Source organism: Mobula hypostoma, chromosome 2 (assembly GCF_963921235.1).
Source record: "Mobula hypostoma chromosome 2, sMobHyp1.1, whole genome shotgun sequence".
Classification (NCBI taxonomy): domain Eukaryota; kingdom Metazoa; phylum Chordata; class Chondrichthyes; order Myliobatiformes; family Myliobatidae; genus Mobula; species Mobula hypostoma.
In genome coordinates this window covers 119,003,289-119,028,752 of record NC_086098.1, presented here as the reverse complement: position 1 = coordinate 119,028,752, position 25,464 = coordinate 119,003,289, and the positions used below count along the sequence as shown (strand labels likewise).

Genomic DNA, 25,464 nt, shown 5'->3' with positions numbered 1-25,464 from the left:
TTGTCAAATGTCTTTTCTGACCACCCCAGCCACCTGTGTCAACATTTTCAGGGAGCTACGAACTGTATATCAACATTCCTGACATCCTTGCCATTTACTGTCTATGCCCTGTTCGCTTTTGACATCCCAAAATGCAATATCTCATATACACACAGTGGCCTCAATATTAGGTACAGGAGTGGAACCCGGTGTGGTCTTCCGCTGCTGCAGCCCATCCATTTCAAGATTCAACATGTTGAGCATTCAGAGATGCTCTTCTACACAACACTGTGGTAACATGTAGCTATTTGAGTTACTCTCTCCTCCTTGTCAGCTTAAAGCAGTCTTGTTATTCTCCTCTTACCTCTCTCATTAACAAAGCATTTTCACCCACAAAACTGCCACTTACTGGATGCTTTTCACACCATTCTCTGCAAACTCTAGAGACTGTTGTGCGTGAAAATCCCAGGAGATCAACAGTTTCTGAGATACTCAAACCACTCTGCCTGGCACCAATTATCATTCCACAGTCAAAATCACTTAGATCACATTTCTTCCCCCTTCTGATGTTTGGTCTGAACAACAACTGAACCTCTTAAAGTCTGCATGCTTTTATGCATTGAGTTGCTGCCACATGATTGGCTGATTAGATATTTGCATTAACAAGCAGGTTTACAGGTTTACCCAATAAAGTGGCCACTGAGAGTATGTCTGGACTAAATCCCATCCACCCAACTTTCCATCTAATCCACAGCCCACTGTACCTTTAGACAACTTTCTTTAATACCGATGACTTCAGCAATTTTCATGTTGTCTTCAAACATACTATTTGTACTCCTAGAAGAGCTACTGGATTCATAAATAAGAATGCATGAAGTTCATGACAGTACAAAAAGCAGGAATGACTTCAACCTTCCAAGGAAAGCTGGCATCAGTAAACAGGAAATAATGGAAAATCATTCTTAACAAGGAAAACCATAGCAGTGTAACATATCTACATATAAAGATCTAAGAGACTGCAGATACTGCAATCTGAAGCCAAGGGAAAAGTTGCTGAAGGAACTCAGCAGGTGAGGCAGTGCCATTTCAGTCAAGAACCCTACATTAGGACATTGAATTACCTGAAAGATTTGCAATCTGGTACTGGCTTCTGCGGGTGCAATGCCTGGAACCATAGGACCTTCCTGAAATAAAAGAAATACCAATCTTCAAAGAATTATCTATTTATAATATTCAAGAAAATATCAAGTCACATGAATTAAGAAACAGGAGTAGGAATGAGCTAGTGTGCTCTTAAAATCTATTTTGCCATTCAACAACAGGGGTTTAAATATCCCTACCAATTTTACAAGAGGTTTAGCATCAAAGGTTTTAAGACATGCACAGATGTTGTCAACAGTCTCAAAAGCAAAATAGCAACATGGAAACATAAGCAACAGAAATCAGAGCTATATAGAAACTGGTCTTTTGTTCTATCATATCTCTGCTGACCATAATCCCACATGGTCCATAGCCATCTTATTAAGTTAAATGCTTACCTGCATACTTCTTAAATATTATGAGAGTGTCTGATTCCACCAGCCACTCAGGAAGTGCATTCCAGATTCCAAGCACTCACTGGATGATAAAGTTCCTCCTCAGATCCACTTTAAACCTTGCACCCTAAATTTATGTACCGCCTGCTTTAGAGAACTCTACCATCTCTCCTACCTACGCCCTTATTGTAGATTAGCTCTATCAGGTTCTCCCTCAGGGTCCTCTGCTGCAAGGAACAAAAATCCAGCCTATCTAGTCTCTCTTCAAAACATTCCATCCGAAGCAACATCCCTGTGAGCTTCCTCTCCTGTGCAATCATATCCACAACTGTGCACAAGACTCTAACTATGACCTAACCATTATTTTATGAATTTGTATCATAAACTCCCTCATATTCAATGCCTCAGCTCATAAAGTATTCTGTATGCTTCTTCATCATCATATCTCACTGTACAGGTTTCCCCTGCCATCTGAAGGTAGAGTGTTCCTATGAAATGGTTTGTAAGCCGGAAAGTCATAAAGCGAAGAAGCAATTACCATTTCTTCATATGGGAAAAATTTGTGAGCGTTCATAGCCCCAAAAATAACCTACCAAATCATGCCAAACAACACATAAAACCTAAAATAACAGTAACATATAGTAAAAAAGAGGACTGCGTGTCCTCATAATCTAATCTAAAAGCAGGATAAAAGGCATCCGTTAGTCTTGCGATACCATGGATCTGCGCCTGGAAAGTCTTCACTCTACAGGGCGTAGGCCTGGGCAAGGTTATATGGAAGACTGGCAGTTGTCCATGCTGCAAGTCTCCCCTCTCCACGACACCGATGTCGTCCAAGGAAAGGGCATTAGGACCCATACAGCCTGGCATCAGTGTCGTCGCAGAACACTGTGTGATTAAGTGCCTTGCTCAAGGATACAATACGCTGCCTCAGCTGGGGCTCGAACTCACGACCTTCAGATCTCCGGTCGAACCCTAACCACTTGGCCCCATAAATGTTGGCCCAGATCAGAGGCGACGCAATCGGCAATCGCCTCTGATCTGGGCTGACATTTACATGCCGGGCGGCACCTAATTAATTAGCTTGTTTATTTCGGCTTTTTTTCTTAAAGATGTGCTGGGTGCGTCCCGGCTACCACTGCATTCTCCGCGAATCGGTACCTGTCTGCGACCCGGGGGTTGGGGTGGTAGGACATTGAGGTGTCGTCTGTTTCCATCAGGGCAGGCAGGTCATCTTCTTCTACGTCTGCCTGCCTTGATGTCGAAGGTCAAGGTTTGTCGTCTACTGTGGCTGATGTGGAAGGCTTGAAAAACGACAGTATGCTTGACTGCTTAGCCCTGCGCATTTTTCTATCATACAGTTTTTTGTAAGCGCTCAAACCATCCTGCAAATATGCCCTAAACCGACGTACCCTTTCAAAATTAAAGTCGTACTTTTCTGCAATCATTGCAGCGAAAATCTCACACAATTGCTTCACGTTCAGTTCCTGGACGACTTTACTTTCGGTCCGTTCGCTACTGCATTCGGTTTCGATTGTTATCCTTTCCTCTTCCAATTGCATCAGCTCTTCGTCTATCAGTTCTTGGTCATGGGATGCCAAAACCTCTTCAACATCACCTTCGTCAGCTTCCACAAGCCAAACTCACTTCGTCCTTACTTCGTTCACCACAATCAAAACGCTTAATTATGTCTAGTTTTACGCTAAGTGTAACACCCTTACGAGCTCTTTCAGGCTTTTCCAATGCCTTAGAACTCATCTTGCTAACGGCTGCTCACAGACATGTGTTTAAGCAATGCCGGCGAGAATACAGTTCCAAATCTGGGGGACAGCGGCTGCTCGGGGCGTGCGCTGCTTTTCCCCGCGCGCTGCCTTTTTTTGTATCAGTGAAAACACCTTCTGAAAGCGAAAACAGGGGACTAATGTAGGTCTTTCATAACAGTGAGATTTCGTAAAGCGAACGTTCAAAAAGCGGGGGACACCTGTACTTCCATTTTCAGGGATCTTTGGACGTGTACACTAAAATCCCTTTGTTCCTATGGTCATGGTGTCTCACATTATTAGACGGCCCAAAATATATCATGTTACACTCATCAGAATTAAATTCTTTCTACCACTTCCCTGCCCAACTTACCAGTTGATGAGTATCATCTGTGGCTGACGTCTAAGTTGCAATTTACTAATTATAATTTATGCATTCACATCTGAGTTGTAAATGTATAAAATGGCAGTATGGTTCCCAGGACTGGTGTCTATAGCATACTGCTTGTCACAAGCTTTCAATCACAAAGCAACCCTTTCCATCACCTCTGTCCCTCTCAAGCCAATTTTGCATACAATTTGCTGACTAGCCTTGGATCATACGGGCTTTAACCTTTTCGACAAGCTTTTCATGTGGAACCTTTTCAAAGTCCTCACTGAAGTCTATGTTAACTCCACTGCTCTCATCTACATATTTAGTTAGTTCATGAAAAATCTCAGTTCAGTAAGTCAGACTGGATCTCCCAACAATAAACCTGTGCTCACAATCCTTGATCAGTACCTATCCTTCCAACTGCAGATTTATCCTCTCGATTATACTTTTACCCCAATGATTTCCGTGCTTGTTGTCCTATAATTATATTCTCACATTAAGGTACCAGATCTGATGTCTTCCAGCCACCTGGCACATCATCTGTGATCAGTAAATATTTAAATATCTTCATCAGAGTCTGAGCAATCTCCACTCTTATTAGACTGAGATTTTTTTAATATAGCTTCACTCTCTGTTCTTAAGTAATCATTGCACAGTGAAATGGTGATTATTATGACAACTATTTTGTGTTGGTGCATGGCCAAGTGGTTAAGGTGTTCATCTAGTGATTTGAAGGTTGCTAGTTCGAGCCTTGGCTGAGGCAGCATGTGTGTCCTTGAACAAGGCACTTAATCACACATTGCTCTGCGACGACACTGGTGCCAAGCTGTATGGGTCCTAATGTCCTTCCCTTGGACAAATATCGGTGGCGTGGAGAGGGGAGACTTGCAGCATGGTCTTCCATACAACCTTGCCCAGGCCTGCGCCCTGGAAACCTTCCAAGGCGCAAATCCATGGTCTCATGAGACTAACGGATGCCTATATTTTAGACAGAGGTTTATGAAAATACTCATTCACTTAGGTAGGCAGTGAATTTCTATAGTATTGAAGAAGGAACTGTATACATGTGTTGTAGGTGACTTATCCGTGTGAAGGAATTAAGCCATATTTCAAAACCTGCGTAATTAGATGGACCAAACTGATTCTTTTGCGATTGACTAAAACCACATAATAATTGATTACCTTTTCATACTGTCGTCCATATTTGAGCACTTCCTTCTGGAAAAGATCCACTGCCTCTAGCAGGTCAGCCTTAAATTTGGGCTGGACTTGTACCAGATCATCTTGTACATTTCTCTGTTTAAAATAAAACAATTATACCACAGGATAATACCACTATTGCTATTATATAGCTAGCTGTTACTGTAACTTGGAGACAGTTAATAATTTAATATAGCTAGTCAAAATTGAAAAAGGAAATTTGTAAAAGTCAGTTTGGCTGAAGTCAATGGATCTGAATTTTCAAAAGAGGGTACATGCATAGTATTACCATATTGCAAGCCAATTATGGCATACTTCTACCCCAAGCCTATAGCAGTTGAAAGACATCTAAATTCAATAGTGCAGTTAATGTGTGGGCGATTAACACACAGACAAAATTCATGACAGTGATATTCACTGCATATCACTGGGCTTCATCCATCAGCTGGTAGCACCAGATGCAGCTGATTAACCACAACCTGAACTTCTGAAAGGCGACACGCTTTGTGGCTGATAATGGAAAGTCGTTCCACAGACTGATGGTCCGGTTGGTGAAGTCACTGGTAGCTCTGTGACTCCTGGTGCAGGCACATTCTGCCCTTTCAGGTGGGTTATAAACTGAAATAAGAAGTTAGATTCTGAGAAATTCATTTTGGGCGATTCTGTTCGGGGGCAGGGTGTTGTTAATCACGACTGGAATATAGGTGATAAGTGGCTAATACACTCAATTTCGTCTCTAAAAGGGTTTATCTAACGAATTTAATACTAAACACAGCACATATTTTCCTCGCATGAATATAGTGATAAGTCAATTATCAGGGGAGGACAGGGGAGCTTGAAGTAAGTGTTCAAGGAACTTCTAGTAGAAGTGGCAGAAGCAGGTTCAATATTATCATTTAAAGAAAAATTGGATAGGTATATGGACAGGAAAGGAAAGGAGGGTTATGGGCTGAGTGTAGGTCGGTGAGACTAGGTGAGAGTAGCGTTCGGCACGGACTAGAAGAGCCGAGATGGCCTGTTTCCGTGCTGTAATTGTTATATAGTTATATAAGTAAGTCAATAGCATCATAACATTTTAAGTAACGTTTGGATATTAAACACACAGCGCATATTTTCCCCGTATGGACATATGAAATCATTGTAACACATCAATATCGCTGAATCAATGGGAGCCCTGGGCTTGTTTCCCCACAACGAGACGGTCCCATCGAGCGGTGATGTGAGACAGCGATACTCGAAGGGGGTTCCTTATGTCCAGTCTATTCCGCAATTAGTTTTCGTTGCATTCATTGCAGAAAACTCCGCTTCACAGAAAGGTGTTGGAAATGGAAGCAACGTTTTCAGTGCTTTTGTGGCTACCTCAGGATATTTACCCTTGACTTTGATCCAGAATGCTGGCAGAGGTGTTATGTCAAACATACTTTTCAGCCCGCCGTCATTTGCAAGCTCGAAGAGTTGATCTTCTTCCCGCGCTGACATGGATGACGTGTGGGTAATGACCTCGCATGCGTAATGGCTCAACAGTGGGCGTGACAGGGAATGAGGAAAGGTGCAACTGACTCATATCGCCAAATCATATCGTTTCCTCGCGGCCCAGTAGCACATGCTTTGCTGTCCGGTGGTTGGGGACCGCCAAAGTACCGTACCTATCAAGATTCCTCTGAAATGTTGCTATAGTTCCTGTCTCCATTATATCCTCTGGCAGCCTATTCCAGATAAAAACTATGCTTTGTGTGAAAAGAAAGCTCTCTGATCCCTTCTAAATCTCCCCTCTCTTACCTGAAACCCACGTCCTCCAGGGAAAGATACTCAGACTATCTAACCTATTTGTGCCTCTCATTATTTTTCATACCTCTATGATGTTGTCTGTCAGACTCCTTCACTCTAGGGAAAACGGACACAGCCTATCTGATAACTCAAACTCTCCCAATTTGCACACAATACAATACTCACAGCTCTAACTTGCAGTTTGTTGAAGAAGTACCGAAGTGTGTCAGCCCCCTCAGCTTCCTCCTTTGAAATCTCCACTTCGTACTTATTCAGGATACTATATGCTTCCTAGGAGTAAAATATAGATAAAATTCAGCTAAAACAATATTCGTATCTGTGCCATCGAAATGAATTACACATAAAAGGGATAAATTAAATTTATATTTTTTACAGATGCACCACATAAAGCATCCTAACCAGATCAGAATCAGAATCAGGTTTATTTTCACCAGCATGTGACATAAAATTTGTTAACTTAGCAGCAGCAGTTCAATGCAATACATAATCTAGCAGAGGTACATCACAGATTGGGATGGCAACTGCTCTGCCTAATATAGCAAGAAATTGCAGTGTTGTCAGTGCAGCTCTGTACATCGTGCAAACCAGCTTTTACTCCATTGACTATACACTTGCAGTTGCCTTGGAAAAGCAGCCAGTATATTAAGAACCTCTCCCACCCTGGTCATTCTCTCTTCTCCCCTCAGCTGATGGACAGAAAACACAAAAGATTGAAAACACGTACCACCAGACTCAAGAACAGCTTCCATCATGCTACCATCAGACCTTCTCATATGATAGAGATTCATTTATGATCTCTCATAAACCAATAGATCAAGAATTAAATATTTCCATCTACTATATTAATAATTAGCTTGGCCAATGTTAGAATATTTAATTGCTGGATGAAAAAAAAGTATGTCCTCCTCTACCATCCTGCATACAACAATAAAATAATATCATTAACTATATCCTGAGCTTGAGGAGGCTAAAAAGAAATAAAATGTTAAAGGAGTTTACAGGGACTAGTGTACACAGCTGATTGCACTAGACAGGCTGTAGGCTGAGTGCTGGGAAATATTAAAGATAGGTATTTGATTATGGCTCAAAGGCCTTGATTTCATGCTGAATGACTCCATCACAATGAAACAGGGCTATAAATTATGTTTTTGATGAACAGATAAATGATTAGGATGAATTATTTATTTCCATGGCATAATTTATTTATAATTTATTTAATACCTTACAAGATGTCAGCTCCAAATGCTTCATTTAACTATATTTGAGGTTTACTGACTAATACAGTGCAAGAGAAAGGACATCTAGCCTATATGTGCACTAATTTATACATGTCCAGCATTATGCATAACTTCTGTCATGAACTGTAATCAAATTGTAGGCACCCCATATCTTAATGCTTATTGACTTATGCATTTTCCTCTTGCAAAACACAGATGTTTTTAGAATACGTGTTCATTGCTGTTGGAATACAGGTACTTTTTTCATGGATCTCCCTGTGGGACACAAGACCCCACTTTTATTTCTGCAACTGAAGTTAGCTTTCCTGAATGGCACGATTGTGACTTTGCTAAAATGAGTTAGCATGGATTCTTCTTTCCAGAAGAGTAAAACAAACATAAAAAACATAAGAAATGGCTGCAGACATAGGCTATTTGTGCAAAAAAAGACCATTTCCTTGCTGTATAATTCTAGGACTTGATGAATAGCATATTTAGCCTTCACATCTGTTCCACCAGCCAAGAATCTTGTAGCTGTTCATTTACATAGAGTAATTGGTCACAGTGTCTAGATACAGAGAAAAGCTTTTACTTGCATAACGTTCAGGGATATCAATCAATACATGAGTAAATCAAGGTAGTATAAGGGAAAAAAAAAACAGAATGCAGAATATAATGTTACAGAGAAAGTGCAGTGCAGGTAAACAAATAAAGTGAAAGGGCCAAAGAGAGGCAGACTGAAAAATCAAGGGTCACAGAGGCATCTTTGCCTTTTTCCTGCATTAACTCCATGTATATTGATTCTCTTAATAGCTACAGGTCTATCGATCTTTGCCTTGAATATGCTCAAAGAGTGAACCTCTAAAGCCCTCTAGAGTGGAGAATTACAATCATTCACAACTCTGGTTAAATAAACTTCTTCTCAACTCTGCGCTGAATGCCAGATCCCTTAATACTGTTCACCCTACTTCTCGATCCCCTATCATTCTTTTAAAATTCTACCAATTAGGACAGATTGCTTAATCTCTCCTCAGATAATATATCTAGCCATCAATCTGTTAAATATTTACAGTACACCCTCTAATGTATTCTTCCTTAAATAAGAAGACTGGGCCTACATGCAATATTTCAGATACGGACACAACAGAGTATAATATAATTGCTGCAATATCTCTCTCTCTCTGCTATCCATCTGATGATGGTTCCTTTCAGTCAGTTAGTGGGGTTTGATATTTGCGTCCTGGAGTGGCTGTACAGGCCGACCCTTGACAGGCACTGCTTGCCACATACTTGGCAGGTGAGGCCTAGAGGGGCAGCAGGGGCAGAAGCTCTGTTGTGGCGCTTCCTGTGCCTTTCCTCTGTTGCCTCATTGAGCTTGTTTTCAACAGTGTCCACACCTTTTCTGATGGCGTCCCTCCACTGCGAGCAATCTTGAGCCAGATCCTTCCATGTTGATGGGGCAATGTCAACTTTCTTGAGGCTCCTGTGCAGAACATCCTTGTACTGTAGTCGCTGGCCTCCTCGTTTTCAGGTACCACTGGACAGTTGGCCGTACAAGATGTCCTTGGGCAGTCTTCCATCAGGCATTCTGACAATATGCCCTGCCCAGCGCAATTGGGCTGACATCACCAAGGTTGAAACTGCTGGCATTCCGGCTTGAGAAAGGACCTCGGTATTGGAGACCTTGTCTCACCAGGTGATCTTCATCAGAGAACGTAGGTGAGGCTGCTGCAGCTGGTCAGGCTGGCGTAAGTGTCTCGGATATGGGCACCATGTCTCACATCCATATAACAAGGTTGATATGACAATGGCCCCGTATACCTTGCACTTGGTGGTCAACCTGATGTTCTGTGACCAAACTCGTTCTTTCAGCTGACCAAAGGCAAAGCAGGCTTTTCTGGTTCTTGACTCAATCTCTACATCCAGAGAAGCTGAGGATGTTATTATGCTGCCCAGGTAGCAAAACTTGTTGACAGCATTGAGATGAGTGTCATCAATGAGGACAGTTGGTTCTTCATAGCTTGAGCCAGGAGCCGGTTGGTACAAAAGCAATTCATGTACAAAGACCCCATTGCATCTTTCTGAGCACACCGTCCAATCTATCACCTTTAAATCAATAAATTTGATTAAAGTAAATAAATAGATTTGCATTTCTATTTTTTTCTAACAAGGTGAACATTTTTACATATTTTTCACATTATATTCTATCTCCATGTCCTTACCTTTTCATTAAGCCTTTCTACATTCCCCTGAACAAAATGCAAGGTTTCCAAACTTGCCAATATGCCAAGGATATGAAAATAAGTTGGAAGGGCATGTTGTGAACATTGTGATTCTGCAGTAGGATGCAGATAGATGGAATGATTAGACAAAAATCTGGTAAATGAAGTTTAACGTGGGCAAGTGTGAGGTCATGCACTTTAGTAGGAGGAAGCAAAAAATGCTGAATCACTAAAAAGTAAAATTATTTCATGATAATGCTTGTTTGTGATAATCTTCCTTCTGGAGACCACAGATAAGATGATTTCAGAGGGCATCCAGGAGCGTGTTTTGAAAGAACGGCTTCCACCTTTTATGCTTAGCTTTAGCTTGTCTTCTACCTTCTCCAAACAAAGGAAAACTGAGTTTCTCAGAACCATCCCGAACATTCCTTCTCCTTCTGATTGATCATGGATCAGTAATTCCTATGATTCAGTTTTTCAAGTGAAATTTAAACACATACTTAAACTTTAATTCTGCACACTTGGTCATCTCTTCCCAGGAGCAAAACTAATTTTGGTTGGGAGTCTGTTGTTGGGCATGTAAAGGATGTGACCTGCCCATACTATCCAACCAAGTATAATTAGAGCCTTGATGCTGGTTATTGACCTAGGAGCAATCATCAACTGAAAAGTAAAATCTGCAAACACTGGATGTCTGAAATAATAACAGAAAATGCTGAAAATGTTTAGCAGGTCAGACAGCATCTATGAAGAGAAAAACAAGAGTTAATGTTTCAGGCTGTTAACTTTTCATCAGATCTAGGAAAAGTAAAAAAAAACAGCAGAGAAGGGAGAGATTAGAGAGAGAAAAAGGAAATCAAGGAAAGAATGAAAGTATCTTTCTATTCTCTGAAATTATAGAGTAGGCAGTGGAGGATTTGGTGGGGAGGGGGGAAGTGGAAGTAGAATCACTGATTTTTGCCAGCTTAGAAGCTTCCATCCTCAAGTTGTCTTTTTCCCTCTCAGTTTGCCAAATATGATGCTGGTGCTTCGAAAGCCCACCGTCCCCTACAGCCCTCACCTGAGCTACTGGATGTGGTTCATGTTTCTAAGGATTTCAACATGGAGCTTCAATGTCAGGAGGTGGGTGGGGTAGCAGGGAACACTGTTATGCAACGGCAGCAGCTGCAAAGTACAAGATGTTGCTTTGAGGATATTTGGTATGGAGCTTGTACTCCAAATGTGTTCACCTGAATCACTTGGTTAATGTAACTCAATGACTAGCATTGGAAAATTCTAGTTTGAAGAGTTTCCAACTTGTCCTATACACTATCTCCACTTCTGTCAGTCGCTTGTTGGAGATGGAGTGCACACTGTGCCCAGAGAAACTGAGATAAGTATCAAGGTGATGAAGTGGCATTGCTTGACTGCAGTCAGTTGTGAACTCACTGGTTGAGATCAGTACATATCATGGCACAGATGTAGGATTGGGCAAAGTATGAAAGACACCCTAATTTGAGAAAAACTCCAAATTTCTCTCAATTAGATGCCATAGGCCATGCCTGGTGGTTCATAACGCTTCTGGGATTTTGCTTGAAATTAAATTATCCTACGATGAACATCATGCCCATAGTGCCCCTAGATGGCCAGAATACACACCACATTTCAATGAGTCACTGTTTAGAGGAATCTTGCAATTACTTTTCCATGAGACAGACATTAAAGCGATGATCAAGTAGTTACAGAAATTATTTTTCATCTCCTTTCTCAAGTGTGGCTTCTCTAAGGTCCTCCAGTATGTTCCTCCTAGGTGTAGGAGATGAGGCAGCACAGTGGCATAGTTGTTAGTATAATGCTATTACAGTGATATTACACCAGTGATCACCATTCGGAGTTCAATTTATGCCACTGTCTGAAAGGAGTTTGTTTGTTCTCCATGTAACTGTGTGGATCTCCTTCATGTGCTCCAGTTTTCTCCCAAGCTCCAATGTGAGTTGTGGGCTAATCATTTTAAAAAAATACTTTATAAATTTGCCTCCGAAAATGCATCCCACCAACCTTAAGAATTTCAGCAGGGAAATTATCTATTCCCAAGACCGTGTTGTTATTCCATTGAAATAGACCCCCTTTCCTTTCCTGTCAGTCTGGGGTGGTGGCCAGGTTGAACTGGATGCTTGCTATGGGATAGAGGCAAGGACATTCATATCAATGATTGAATTACAGTTAAGGAATTCATTGACTTATTGCTTCCAGTGAGTGCAGAGTACTTTTCAATTCTTGCTGAGTTATTTTCTGTTCTCAGCTTGGATTTATGAAGCAATATCTGAGAAGAGCTATCATTAAAAGGTCATTGAGAACTTTGACGTTGATTTTCTCGCAGGTACTCTGCTACTACCATTATCCGATGACCAGACTGGTGGACATAATAAAGAGGAGTGGTGGTGGTCAGCCCAACAGTCATGACGCAAGTGAGGAAGTCATTCTAGTAGACTTTCACACAGACAATGATACAATTTATCTGGTTGCCTTCAAGGATGTTGCCACGAGGCCTTGTGTTTATAAAACTGATAAATTGGGATGTTTTTCCTAATAAAACACAATACTTTATTTTTATTCTATTTATTTTATTTATTTATTTAAGAAATAGTGTGCAGAACTAGCCCTTCCGGCCCAACAAAGACTGCCAACCAGCAACCCACCTATTTAACATGAATCTAATCACAAGACAATTTACAATGACCAACTAACCTACCAACTTGTATATCTTTTGACTGTGGGAGAAAACTGGAGTGCCCAGAAGAAACTCATGTCTATGGCCAGACTTTTCCTGGTAACACCATCTTGATCTTCCCTGTCCCTCGCCTTTGGCATGCTGGCATCTTCCTATCTTCCCTCAAGTCATCTCCCTCCAATCCTTATTAAAAACATTTTCTCCCACTACACAGTTCCATTTCTCCCCACCTTTCCTTCTTCCTTGTTTGAAGCTCCAAGCCTTTCCTCTTATCTGCCTATACTTCGCCCAGTCTTCTTCTGTTCAACCACTGCCAAGTCATTCCATGCTTTCCTGTCTTAAGAAAACACTCAGGAAACCAAGTTTCCTGTCTGCAATAGGTCAAACCTCAAGTAAGCTTTCAACTGCCAATCCAATAATGCCGAGACTGATTGTAACCCGTGGGGGGAAGGTTTCAGTTGGACACTTAACAGGACGTTGGCTGGTTTAGAGTCTTTTACCCTGCCCCTTGTGACCAGGTTGTCTGCAATCTACTGAATGGCATACAGCTCTCATTGGACCCATCTGCACTATCCAAGGCTGGCAAGGAACATGTTATTGAGTACCAGTTCATCCCCAGCCAAACAATTAAGTCAGATTTGTTCTCAGCACTGTGAATCAAGTTACACTTTAACCATGGCTCCTAGCTTTTAGTTTACGTAATTTTTGCAGAGCAAAAGGTGTAAAATAGCCTCTGCATTAAAATAACACACATCAAAGTTGCTGGTGAACGCAGCAGGCCAGGCAGCATCTCTAGGAAGAGGTACAGTCGACGTTTCGGGCCGAGACGCTTCGTCAGGACTAACTGAAGGAAGAGCTAGTAAGAGATTTGAAAGTGGGAAAGTGGGAAGTAAATCTCTTACTAGCTCTTCCTTCAGTTAGTCCTGACGAAGGGTCTCGGCCCGAAACGTCGACTGTACCTCTTCCTAGAGATGCTGCCTGGCCTGCTGCGTTCACCAGCAACTTTGATGTGTGTTGCTTGAATTTCCAGCATCTGCAGAATTCCTCATGTTTAGGTCTCTGCATTAAAATGATTCTTTCAAGCTAAGATACACAGTTAAGAACTCAACTAAGCTAACAGAACATTAACTATATAGAGTATGTATGGATATTAAAATTCTAAAAGCTACTGAAAAAAGAACAGAAACAAATATTGGATGATATGACTAAAACATAATGGCACATACCTCAATAGGTGCCAGAGTCATATCCAATTTTATTTCATTATTTCGTATTTCTGCTAGAGACTCCATAGCAAATCTAACGTCATCCAAATCCTGGATTGGTCGAGCCAAATTTTTCATTTCTTCACTGACAAAAGCTGTTACTTCTGACATTTTTTCCTTGTACTGTTCATTCAAGAACCGACAAAGTATCATTTTCCAAGCTTTGGCCTCTACCATAAGAGCCATTTTAATGGGTTCTAAAGATGTGTAGGGAAAAGGTAACAAAGTAAGTAAGTTATTTTCTCGTGTTTTGTAATTTAGTATAAAAACAAAGAATACTTCAGGCTATAAATCTTGGTAGTGGTTACAATAAAATCACATCCACTTATCTTCTCCAGCCAGAATCTGAAAAGGAACTCATATCAAGGCTAAAATTATGAGATAGTGGGATGGCTGATGAAAGGAATCCCTAGCAATTAAAACAATAAAAAGCCTTTGTTAGTTGAAGAGGAAAAGAATGAAAGAGAAGCCATTATACATTAAAATACTTCTAAAGATTATTCAAATGTTGTATTACATGCAAAGATCCAACAAACTTTCACTTACAAAAGTAGTAATTTTGGACCGGATTTTATACAGAAATGTTGGTCGATCATGCTTATTTTATACTAATTCTTCCTCATTCCTCATGCACCTGTAAAGTTTTATCTTTTTTAATTTGCTTTTATATTGTATTTTCTAATTTCTCTGTGACTTCAGTTATTAAAGTTGTATCTTCCTTGCTAAGCTCATCATATTCCATTGTTTCTAATTTCTGTACCAAAGAGAGAAACTTCACATTTTTTAACATTATATTCCAGTTGCCACATCCTCCCCATTCACTAAATTTGAGTACATCCACTTGTAGCCTCTGCAAAATTCTCACAACTAAGATTGCCAGCCTGTTTTGTGCTATCAACATGCTTATTTGAATATAATAGCATTTATACAGATTGTGTAAAGGTGGGATGCCAACATCAGCCTCTGAAATACCCCATCATGTATAGCTGCTCAACCCAACAATAATTCATTTATTCCTGAGAGAGTGTCTGTTGCCTCTCAGGTACCAGAGTCGGAGAAGTCTCGGTCCACAACATTCTAAAGGGAGAGGGTAAGCAGCTGGAAGAGAGCGTACATACTGGTACCAACAACATAGGTAGGAATAGGGAGAGGTCCTGAAGAGAGAATATAGGGAGTTAGTTAGGAGTCTGAAAAGCAGGTGTATGGGGTTTTTTTATATGTTAAATTTAAAATGGCTTCTTTGTTATGTTATACTTGGGAATGCTTCTTTGTTATGTTAAATGCTGAGAAAGCCCTCCCACTAACAGTTTGTTGTATCACGTTACTGATAAGAAGGTGTTATGAACCAATTGGGATAGTTGTTATGACTTCGGTGTATCTTGAAGATTTGTTTGCGTGGGGTTTTGAGGGAGAAGGCGGGAGAGCAAGACAGAGGATGGACCAGGCACTGTGATGTCCGCTAATGGGGTCGGACCCCGAGGAGGGCGAGGAGAGGAGACGGAGACGGACTCATATGGAGTGTCTGGTCGACCACCATTGTTGGTCCCAGGTGGCCGGTCGAGGTGGTCCAAGGGGTCGCAGGGTGAAGAAGGAGGGTCCCGAGCTCCAACTGTTTGTGCACAAAAAGATTGAACTTTGATAAGTGTGGTGCCTTTTATTTTCCCTTTATATTTTATTCTCTATTAATTATATAGTTACAGTAATATCTATAAACTGCAAATCATTTAATCGTATCTGGTGTATTGTCTGTTATTTGGGTGGGGTGGGGTACATCACACAGCATCCACACAAACTAATTACCCAGTTTGCCGGGGCTGAGGGCTGTTTCCCTAGACGACAGCGAGCCGAGCGACCCTGAGGGTGGCCAGGGCGGCTACACAGGACCTGAAGAGTAATAATCTCTGGATTTCTGCCTGTGCTACGTGCCAGTGAGGGTAAGAATAGGATTATGTGACAGATGAATGCAAGGCTAAGGAATTGGTGCAAGGGACAGGGTGTCAGACTTCTGGATCATTGGGATCTCTTCTGGGGAAGCGGTGACTTGTACAAAAATGATGGGTTACTGAACCAGAGGGGGACCAATATCCTTGCAGGAAAGCTTTCTGGAGCTAATTTGGCAGGGGGATGGAAACTAGAGTGATGGGGCTGAAGATGAAGCAATCAGTATAAAAGTAGATCCAGTGTGTAGTGAGGCTAAGGAAAGGCAGGCAGATGATAGGGAAAAATTGCAGTCAGTGGGATGAGCTGAAGTGCAACATGGGTGCAAAATCAAAATGGGGGATGAATACAGGACTGAGGTATTACATCTGAATGCATGCGGTATGCGGAATAAGGTAGATGATCTTGTAAAACAGTTAGAGACTGGCAGGTATGACTTTGTGGGCATCACTGAGTCATGGTTGCAATACCTCATAGGTCATAGTTGGGAGCTTAACATCCAAGGATACACATTGTATCGAAAGGACAGGCAGTTAAGCAGAGGGAATGGGGTGGCACTGCTCGTAAAAAAAAAAATCAAATCCTTAGAAAGAAGTAACACAGGTTTGGAAGACGTAGAATCCTTGTGGGTAAAATTAAGAAACTGAAAGGCTAAAAGGACCTGATGGGAGTTAAATGCAGGCCTCCAAATTGAAACCAGGATGAGGGGTACAAATTACAACAGGAGATAGGAAAGGCATGTGAAAAGAGCAATATTATGATAGTCATGGTGATTTCAGTATGCAGGTTGATTGGGAAAATTGGGTTAGTGATGAATCCCATGAGAGGGAATTTGCAGAATGCCTACGAAATGCCTTTTTAGAGTATCTTGTGGTTGAGCCTACTAGGGGAAAGGCGGTTCTGGATTGGGCATTGTGTAAAGAACCAGATTTGATTAGGGAGCTTTGAATAAAGGAACCCTTATTAGAAGGGTTTCCTATAGTGGGGGAGTCTATGACCAGGGAGCACAGCTTCAGAACAGAGCGATATTAATTTTGAACAGAGATGAAGAGGAATTTCCTTAGCCAGAGGGCAGTGAATCTGTGAAATTCATTGCCACAGATGGGTGTGGAGGTGAAGTCATTAGGTATATTTAAATTAGAGGTTGATAGGTTCTTGATTAGTTAAGGTGTCAAAGGTTATGGGAAGAATGCAGAAGAATAGGATGTAAGCGGGATAATAAATCAGCCCTGATGGAATGGCAGAACAGACTAAATGGATTGAGAGGCCTAATTCTGCTCCTTTGTCTTATGATGTCAGATGATAAGACTATAAGACATAGGAGAAGAATTAGGCCATTTAACCTCTCAAGTTCTGCTCTGGCACTAGAATATGAAGCCATTCACTTTCTGAGGAAAACGATGAAAGATTGTGGAATGTTATTGTGCAAAGGGACTTGGGAGTACTTGTGCATGAATTGCAAAAGGTTGGTTTGTAGGTGCAATAGGTTATCATGAGGGCAAATCTAATGTTGCCCTTCATTGCTCAAGGAAATGAGGGGGTTAGTCAATGCGGAGAGAGAGTCAACTGGGACTATACTCGCTGGAATTCAGAGGAATGAGGGGACCTTGTAGAAACATCCTTTGCATGAGAAATCATGGTTACTAAATCAGCAAGTAAATAAGTGGATCCATACAAAGTTATTTTTGTTAGTGATGGAAACAACTGATTTAGTTCCACTCAAGTAAACAGATGAGCAGGAATTGAAATCTCGTCTAAGGGAAGAAAAGAGGGGTTACAGCTCAGGTTACTTTTGTTCCTCATGGATAAGTTAATAGCCATCTTTAGTCACATTGCATTGATAAATTATTTTTCACATAAATCTGCTTTAGTGCCTACCTGTATTCAATTCGATAAAACCTACTGTAATTGTGGAATTGATTTCTTCAATATCTTGTTGAAGAGCGGCATAGTACTCTATTTTTGTCCGTAGTTCATACAGACTGGGGTTGCCTTCCATAAATTTCTATGTAAAAAATGATTTAAAAATTCTGATGTTACTTTTTGAAAATGTACAACTTGCAGATTGCTTTAAAAAAAACACAGGTTTTCCACTGCTCAAGATATTTACTGCTTGCCCTTGTATTTTTTTCTTCTGCCATGGCACCAGGGACAGACTCCACTGCAAGTCTGGCTTACAACAAATTACAATGGGAATGTGCCGAAAGGGCAATGATACAATAGTCATGGGGGATTTCAATATACAGGCAGATTGGGAAAATCAGGCTGATGCTGGATTCCAAGAGGGGGATTTCTAGAGTGCCTATGAGATGCCTTCTATTAGCAGCTCGTGGTTGAGCCCACTAGGGAGTTACCTACTCTGAATTGGGTGTTATGCAATGAACCAGAATTGATGAAAGAGCTTAAGGTAAAAGAACCATTAGGGAGAAATGATCATAATATGATTGAATTCACCCTGAAAATTGAGAAGGAGAAGCTAAAGTTAGATGTATCAGTATTACAGTGGAGTAAAGGGAATTACAAAGGCTTGAGAAAGGAGTTGCCAGAATTGATTGGAAAAGAACACTAGCAGGGTTGATAGTAGAGCAGCAATGGCTGGAGTTTCTGGAAGCAATTTGGAAGGCACAGGATTCCCTAAAGGTTAATTTGTGGGTTGAGTCTGTGGTGAGGAAGGCAAATGCGATATTAGCATCCATTTCAAAAGGACTAGAATATAAAAGCAGGGATATAATGTTGAGACTTTATAAAGCACTGGGTGAGGCCTCACTTGGAGTACTGTGAGCAGTTTTGGGCCCCTTATCTTAGAAAGAATATGCTAAAACTGAAGACAGTTCAAAGGAGGTTCACAAAAATGATTCCTGGATTGAATGGCTTATCATGTGAAGAGTGTTTGGCTCTGGGCCTGTATTCACTGAATTCAGAAGAATGAGGGGTGACCAAATTGAAACTTATCAAATGGTGAAAGGTCTTGATGGAGTGGATGTTAGCTATGATGGCAGAGTCTCAGCCTAGAGGACACAGACTGAGAATAGAGGGGCGTCCTTTTCAAACGGAGATGAGGAGGAATTTCTTTAGCCAGAGAGTGGTGAATCTGTGGAATTTGTTGCCACAGGCAGCTGTGGAGGTCAGGTCTTTATGTATATTTAAGGCAGAGGTTGATAGATTCTTGATTGGTCAGGGCATAAAAGGATACAGGGGGTAGTGTGGTGGGGGGGAAGAAGATTGGGGCTGAGAAGAAAAACGTATCAGCCATGATGAAATGGTGGAGCAGACTCAATGGACCAAATGACCTAATTTTACTCCTATATCTTATTGTCTAAGGTCTTTATGTCATCATTTGGGTGCTGCTGTTGTAAGGACAGTCTTAGTCCAAGCAACTAACTGCACTGACAGCATGGAATTGGCAACCCACTTGGGACAAGGTAAAAAATAAAAATGTTCAAAATGTAAATTATTAACCAATTATTTTTTAAAAGTACATGACTTAAAATCAATTAAAATATGTTAAGTTAGTTATATGAAAGTAAGCTCAACTTCTTTTCCCAGTCATTTCAATGGAACTGTTGTACTTTAACTTGTAGGCATATTTGGGAAGTGTGAGAAGTTTACACACCCTAAATAGGCTTCGTATAGAATGTATTTACAAACCACAGGAATAAGCAGTTCAGCCTGAAATGCTAACTCTATTTCTCTTCCCACTGGTGCCACCTGATCTATTAATTGTGTCAAGCATTTTCTATTTTTATTTCAGTATTTTATGGATATTGTATTTTAGCAAAGAGGCACTCAGAATAGCCTTAAATGCCCGGTAATCTGTTGCCTTGACAATTTTGTGAACACTGCATTGGTGGTACTTCTGTGTTTTGAAGTGGCTGGTAATAGATTGTCCACATCTCAGTTGTACAAGAAAGCAGAAACCACCGCTGCCAGTAGACATCAGCTTTGTGTAGCATTAAAGGTTTTAACTAACAGAAAACCAGACACTGGGAAGGCACATGGGATTTGCCACAATCAGACACTGAAGGTCTGTACTCATAGCTTCTTGGCTCCTTCGTACTCTAGGAGTCACCTATTCAGTACTGAGGTAGGAAGAATGTCTTCAGCAAAGGATACTAAAGCTTTATAATTCACTACCCACAAACTATAAAAGCTGAACTACTGAGTATGTTCAAGACAGAGTCTCAAAGATATATAAATAAAAATGAAATCAAAGGAAATGAAATTACTGCAAGAAAATGGAGCTGAAATAAAAGACCAGCCACAATGTTAATGAAAGGTGGAGGAGGTACGAATGATTAAATGGCCTTTTCATTTTTACATTAAGTCAGAGCAGTTCCTGAAGCTCAAGCTCCTTCTCAAAGGTCAAGTCATGGATGACCATGAGAGAAGCTCTGTCTCTGTCACTCAGAGGGTTCAAATTACTTTTCATTCATTGGAAACTAGAAAATAGGAATAACAGTAGGTCAAACTGTCTCCGAGCATGTTGTGTCACTCAATATAATCATAACTGATTAATATTATAAGCCCTACTCTTTCCCAATGCCTTTTGATTTCTTGCATGTCTTGTAAATCCATCAGTCTCTCTCAGAGCATCCGCTGTCTTGGAATCCATCATATCGGTGGTACAGGATTCCAAAGTTCATCAACTGAATAAACAAATTTATAATCTTATAGAAACTTGAATGTCCTACTGCATATTCTTCAGTAAACAGCCTCACTCATCATATGCTAGGGATAAAAGGGCTACCATTTAACTTCTGCTTCCACCTGTTCCCTGAGCAAGATAGCTGAATGCTACCACCATTAAAACCACAGAACCACCAAGTGCAGACCAGAAGAGCATAGAAATTGACATGGGCCCTCCAGCCTGATCTGACAATGGATAAGATCACGGTTAAGTTAATCTAGGCCACAGCTCTATTTTCCTACCTAATCCCCAAAATCAGAAGAAAAAAGCACAGGAACAAATGTTAACCAAAGTGTTTTACAAGTCAAGAGGCTTGTCATAAATAGAGGGAAAGTTCCACCCAGAGAGACTTCAGAGGGAGGGGATGGTTACAAATATTTACTATACCTTAACTGTCGGATCTCTGTCTTGCAACCACAGTTTATTGAATTTTTGAAACCTTTCTTGTATACTCATAATTGCTTTTTTTATAATGTCTACAGAAGCAGACAACATAACAACTAATTTGGTCACATCTTTATGTTCTGCCACACTGTGATAAAAATTCTTTGGCTTCCTTAAACTCTTGATTTCATTTGTTTCTGTTTAAGAGAATAAATTTATGAAAAATTAATAATCACAAATGAACATTTTTACCGCATTCACAATGCAGCTCTTGCATGCGCGCACACACTCGTTTATGTATAATTATGGATTCCGGTTAATTGGGACTAGTATGTTTGATCCAAATGGCTGCTCCAATTATTTGAAGTTTCATGGAAATAGTTAAAGATGTATAAAAAAGCCAAACTACCATTTAACTGAGTAACAAATTATGTATTTAAATGAAATACAGAACAAATTAAAACACTACCAATACTACTACAGTACTATAAAACTGTGTATTAGTTTGTAATAGCTCTCACAGCTATCATGACTATGCCTCTTCTCACCTTGTCACTTGTATAAATGTGATTCCTTTTTCTCAATTCATCTGTTTCCACTGTATCTGTTCTCAGGATGAGGCTTTCCATTCCAGGACATGTATGATATCCTCCTCCTGAAAGAATCAGGTTTCCCTTCAACCACCATCAAAGCTGCTTTCACCTGCATCTCCTCCATTTCCTGCACATCTACCATCACCTCATCCTATTGCAGCCATAACAGCAATACAGGCTTTCCCTTGTCATAAGCCCATAAGACATATGAGCAGGATTAGGCCATTTGACCCATCAAGTCTGCTCCACCTTTCAATCATGGCTGATCCTTTTTTTTCTCCTCCTCAACCCCATTTCCCGGCCTTCTCTCCGTAACCTTTGATGCCATGTCCGATCAAGGACTTGACAATCTCTGCCTTAAATACACCCAGTGACCTGGGCTCCACAGCTGCCTGTAGCAACAAATTCCACAAATTCACCACCCTTTGGCTAAAGAAATTTCTCTGCACCTCTGTTTTCAATGAATGCCCCTCTATCCTGACGCTGTACCCTCTTGTCCTCGACTCTCCCACCATGGGAAACATCCTTTCCACATCTACTCTGTCTAGGCCTTTCAACATTCGAAAGGTTTCAATGAGATCCCCGCCCCCCCCATCCTTCTAAATTCCAGCGAGTAAGACCCAGAGCCATCAAATGTTCCTTACCTTACCTACTACCCCATCAGACTCCATACCCAGCACATTATACTCTGTAACTGCTGCCATCTACAATGGGACCCTTACACCAAGCACATCTTTTCTCCCCCCCCCCGCCCCCATTCTCTGCTTTCTATATGGTTCACTCTCTTCGTGACTCCCTTGTTCACTCATCCATCTCCACTGATCTCTCTCCTGGCACTTATCCCTGCAAACGGGTCATGTGCTACACCCGCCCCTACACTTCCTCCCTCACTAGCAATCAGGGCCCCAAACAGCCCTACCAGGTGAGGCAACACTTGTCAGGGTAACCTACTGTATCCGGTATGCCTAGTGTGGCCCCCTCTACATCGATGAGACCCGACAAGGATTGGAGGACCGCTTTGTTGAGTACCTTTGCTCTATCTGCCACAAAAAAAAAACAGGATTTCCTTGTTGCTATATCGATTCAACTTCCCATTTTGACATGTTGTTCCCTGGCCTCCTATATTGCCATGACGGGGCCGCACTCGGGTTGGAGAAGCAACCCCTCATATTCCATCCAGATAGCCTCCAACCTGATGACATAATCATCAATTCTCAAACTTCCAGTACTTCCTTCCTACTCCCTTCACTATTTTTCTATTCCCCATAAGGTTCCAATCTCATCCCATCACATATTTTTGCTGCTCCTCCTCCTTCCCTTTTATCCATGGTACACTGTCCTTTCCTATCAGCTTCCTTTTTCTTTAGCCCTTTCTCTATTCCACCTATCACCTCCCAACTTCTTCCTCCCCTCACTCACCCAGTCCCTTTCCCCCTCACCTGGTTTCACCTATCACTTGCCAGCTTCTACCTTTTCCCCTGCCTCACCTTTTTATTCTGGTTTCTTCCTCCCTTCCTTTCCAGTCCTGATGAAATGTCTCAGCCCGAAACATCAACTGTTTATTCCCTTCCATGTTGCCTGACTTGCTGAGAGTGTTACTGAACAGAAACCATTCTAAGTGTATATGCATAGAGAAGAATACTTCAATGAAACACATACCAATTTCCATCACTGCCAGAGATGCTCCAAGGCCCTTCCAATCCAAATAATAAAACAAGAAATTTGATCTTTGAAAGGAACCTCTAGAATGAGGTTTATTGTATACAAGAGTTCATCTTATAAGTGCCATTTCCATAATTTTTTCACACATGTGCCAGAAGGACATGGACATCAACACTACCAATGTACCCCAAAGCAGAATGAAGGACTGGAGAAATGGACCACATCTTCGTATGATTAGGTGGTAAGGTTGCAGGATGTACTCAAATTTGTGATTGATTTGGAGCATTCCCTGCCCCAGAATCAGCCATAAAGAAGGCTATGCAGAGCAAGATCCAGAACAAAGGAGGAGAAATTCCAGAGGTCCAATAAGCATTGGGAATAGAGCACTTCGAGGAGGTTACTCACAGGTCAGCAAGGCTTGTATAAAAGGAGAGCTTCGCAGGCATTCGCACATTCCAGAGGTCTGATTAGTGTCGGGAGCAGAGCACTATGAATTAAATAAAAATACAGATGGGGCAGGCAGGGTGGCCATTGTTAAGAGTAGGCCAGCAATGAGAATAGAAGCGTCAGGCTTTGATTCAAGAGGCTTTGAACTTGGCTGTGAGAGTGCCGGGCTTTAAATGTTTCAAAAGGGACAAGGAGAGAGGCAAAAGAGGTGGGAGAGTGGCACTGCTAATCAGGGATAGTATCATGGCTGCAGAAAAGGAGGAAGTCATGGAGGGATTGTCTACTGAGTCATTGTGGGTGGAAGTCAGAAACAGAAACGGGCAATAACTCTACTGGGTGTTTTTTTTATAAACCCCCCCCCCAATAGTAACAGAGACATTGAGGAGCAGATAGGGAGGCAAATTCTGGAACAGTGCAATAATAATAGGGTTGTTGTGATGGGTGATTTTAACTTTTCTAATATTGACTGGTATCTCCTTAGAGCATGGGATTCAGATGGGGTGGAGTTTGTTAGGTGTGTCCAGGAAGGTTTCCTGACACAATATGTAGATAAGCCAACTAGAGGAGAGGTTGTATTTGATCTGGTATTGGGAAATGAGCTTGGTCAGGTGTCAGATTTCTCGGTGGGAGAGCATTTTGGAGGTAGTGATCACAACTCTATCTCCTTTACCACAGCACTGGATAGGGATAGGAGCAGACAATTTGGGAAAACATTTAATTAGAGTAGGCAGAAATATGATGCTATTAGGTTGGAACTTGGGAACATAAATTGGGAGCAGATATTCTCAGGGAAATGCATGGCAGAAATGTGGCAAACGTTCAGGGAACATTTAAATGGCATTCTGCCTAGGTATATTCCATTGAGGCAGGGAAAGGATGGTAGGGTAAAAGAACAAAGGATGTAGAAAATCTAGTTTAGTAGAAAAGAAAAGCTTATGAAAGGTTCAAGAAAAATTGGTACTGTTAGAGCTCTAGAAAATTACAAAGGTGGCAGGAAGGAGCTTAAGAATGAAATTAGGAGAGCTAGAAGGGGCCATGAGAAGGCTTTGGCGAAAAGGATTAAGGAAAACCCCAAGGCATTCTACACGCATGTGAAGAGCAGGAGGATGAGCCATGTGAGAATAGGACCAATCAGGTGTGATAGTGGAAATGTGTGCATGGAGTTGGAGGAGGTAGTGGAGGTACTTAATGAATACTTTGCTTCAGTATTCACCATTGAAAAGGACCTTGGTAATTGTGGGGATGATTTGCAGTGGACTGAAATGCTTAGATATATAGACATTAAGAAAGAGGATGTGCTGGAGCTTTTGAAAGGTATTAAGTTAGATAAGTCGCCAGGACCAGACAAGATATACCCCAGGTTACTGTGGGAAGCGAGGGAGAAGATTGCTGAGCTTCTGGAGATGATCTTTGTATCATTGATAGGGACAGGAGAAGTACCAGAACTTCGAACCCACTTTCCCTGCGGGCATAACAATGCTCATTCAGTGTCCAGATCATGTGTCCTGAGGTCTGTATCATCTGACCTCCTATTTATTTCTCTGTGTTGAGCATCACCTGTCATTCAAAGAGTCTCTGCGGGCATAACAATGCTCATTGTAGGTACAAGGGGAATGTCAGAGGTAAATTTTTCACACAGAGAGTGGTGGGTGCGTGGAATGCACTGCCAGCAAAGGTGGTAGAGGTGGATACAATAGGGTCTTT

At 41.3% G+C, this 25,464-nt stretch overlaps 2 protein-coding genes across 2 annotated transcripts in view; both read right to left on the bottom strand.

The window, feature by feature from the left end:
* The window catches only part of LOC134342423 (dynein axonemal heavy chain 8-like), a 317,468-nt gene extending 303,285 nt beyond the window's left edge, over window positions 1-14,183 (bottom strand). The window contains exons 1-4 of the mRNA XM_063040531.1: window positions 14,011-14,183; window positions 6,801-6,905; window positions 4,830-4,943; window positions 1,101-1,163 (exon numbers count right to left, since the gene is read on the bottom strand). Coding sequence (XP_062896601.1) covers window positions 1,101-1,163; window positions 4,830-4,943; window positions 6,801-6,905; window positions 14,011-14,160 — 432 coding nt within the window. The 5' untranslated portion in view covers window positions 14,161-14,183. The remainder of the gene's footprint in view (window positions 1-1,100; window positions 1,164-4,829; window positions 4,944-6,800; window positions 6,906-14,010) is intronic.
* A 530-nt stretch (window positions 14,184-14,713) lies between these two features.
* The window catches only part of LOC134357434 (dynein axonemal heavy chain 8-like), a 141,086-nt gene continuing 130,335 nt past the window's right edge, over window positions 14,714-25,464 (bottom strand). Inside the window, exons 21-23 of the mRNA XM_063069014.1 lie at window positions 21,062-21,255; window positions 17,891-17,992; window positions 14,714-14,803 (exon numbers count right to left, since the gene is read on the bottom strand). Of these exons, the coding sequence (XP_062925084.1) occupies window positions 14,714-14,803; window positions 17,891-17,992; window positions 21,062-21,255 (386 nt within the window). The remainder of the gene's footprint in view (window positions 14,804-17,890; window positions 17,993-21,061; window positions 21,256-25,464) is intronic.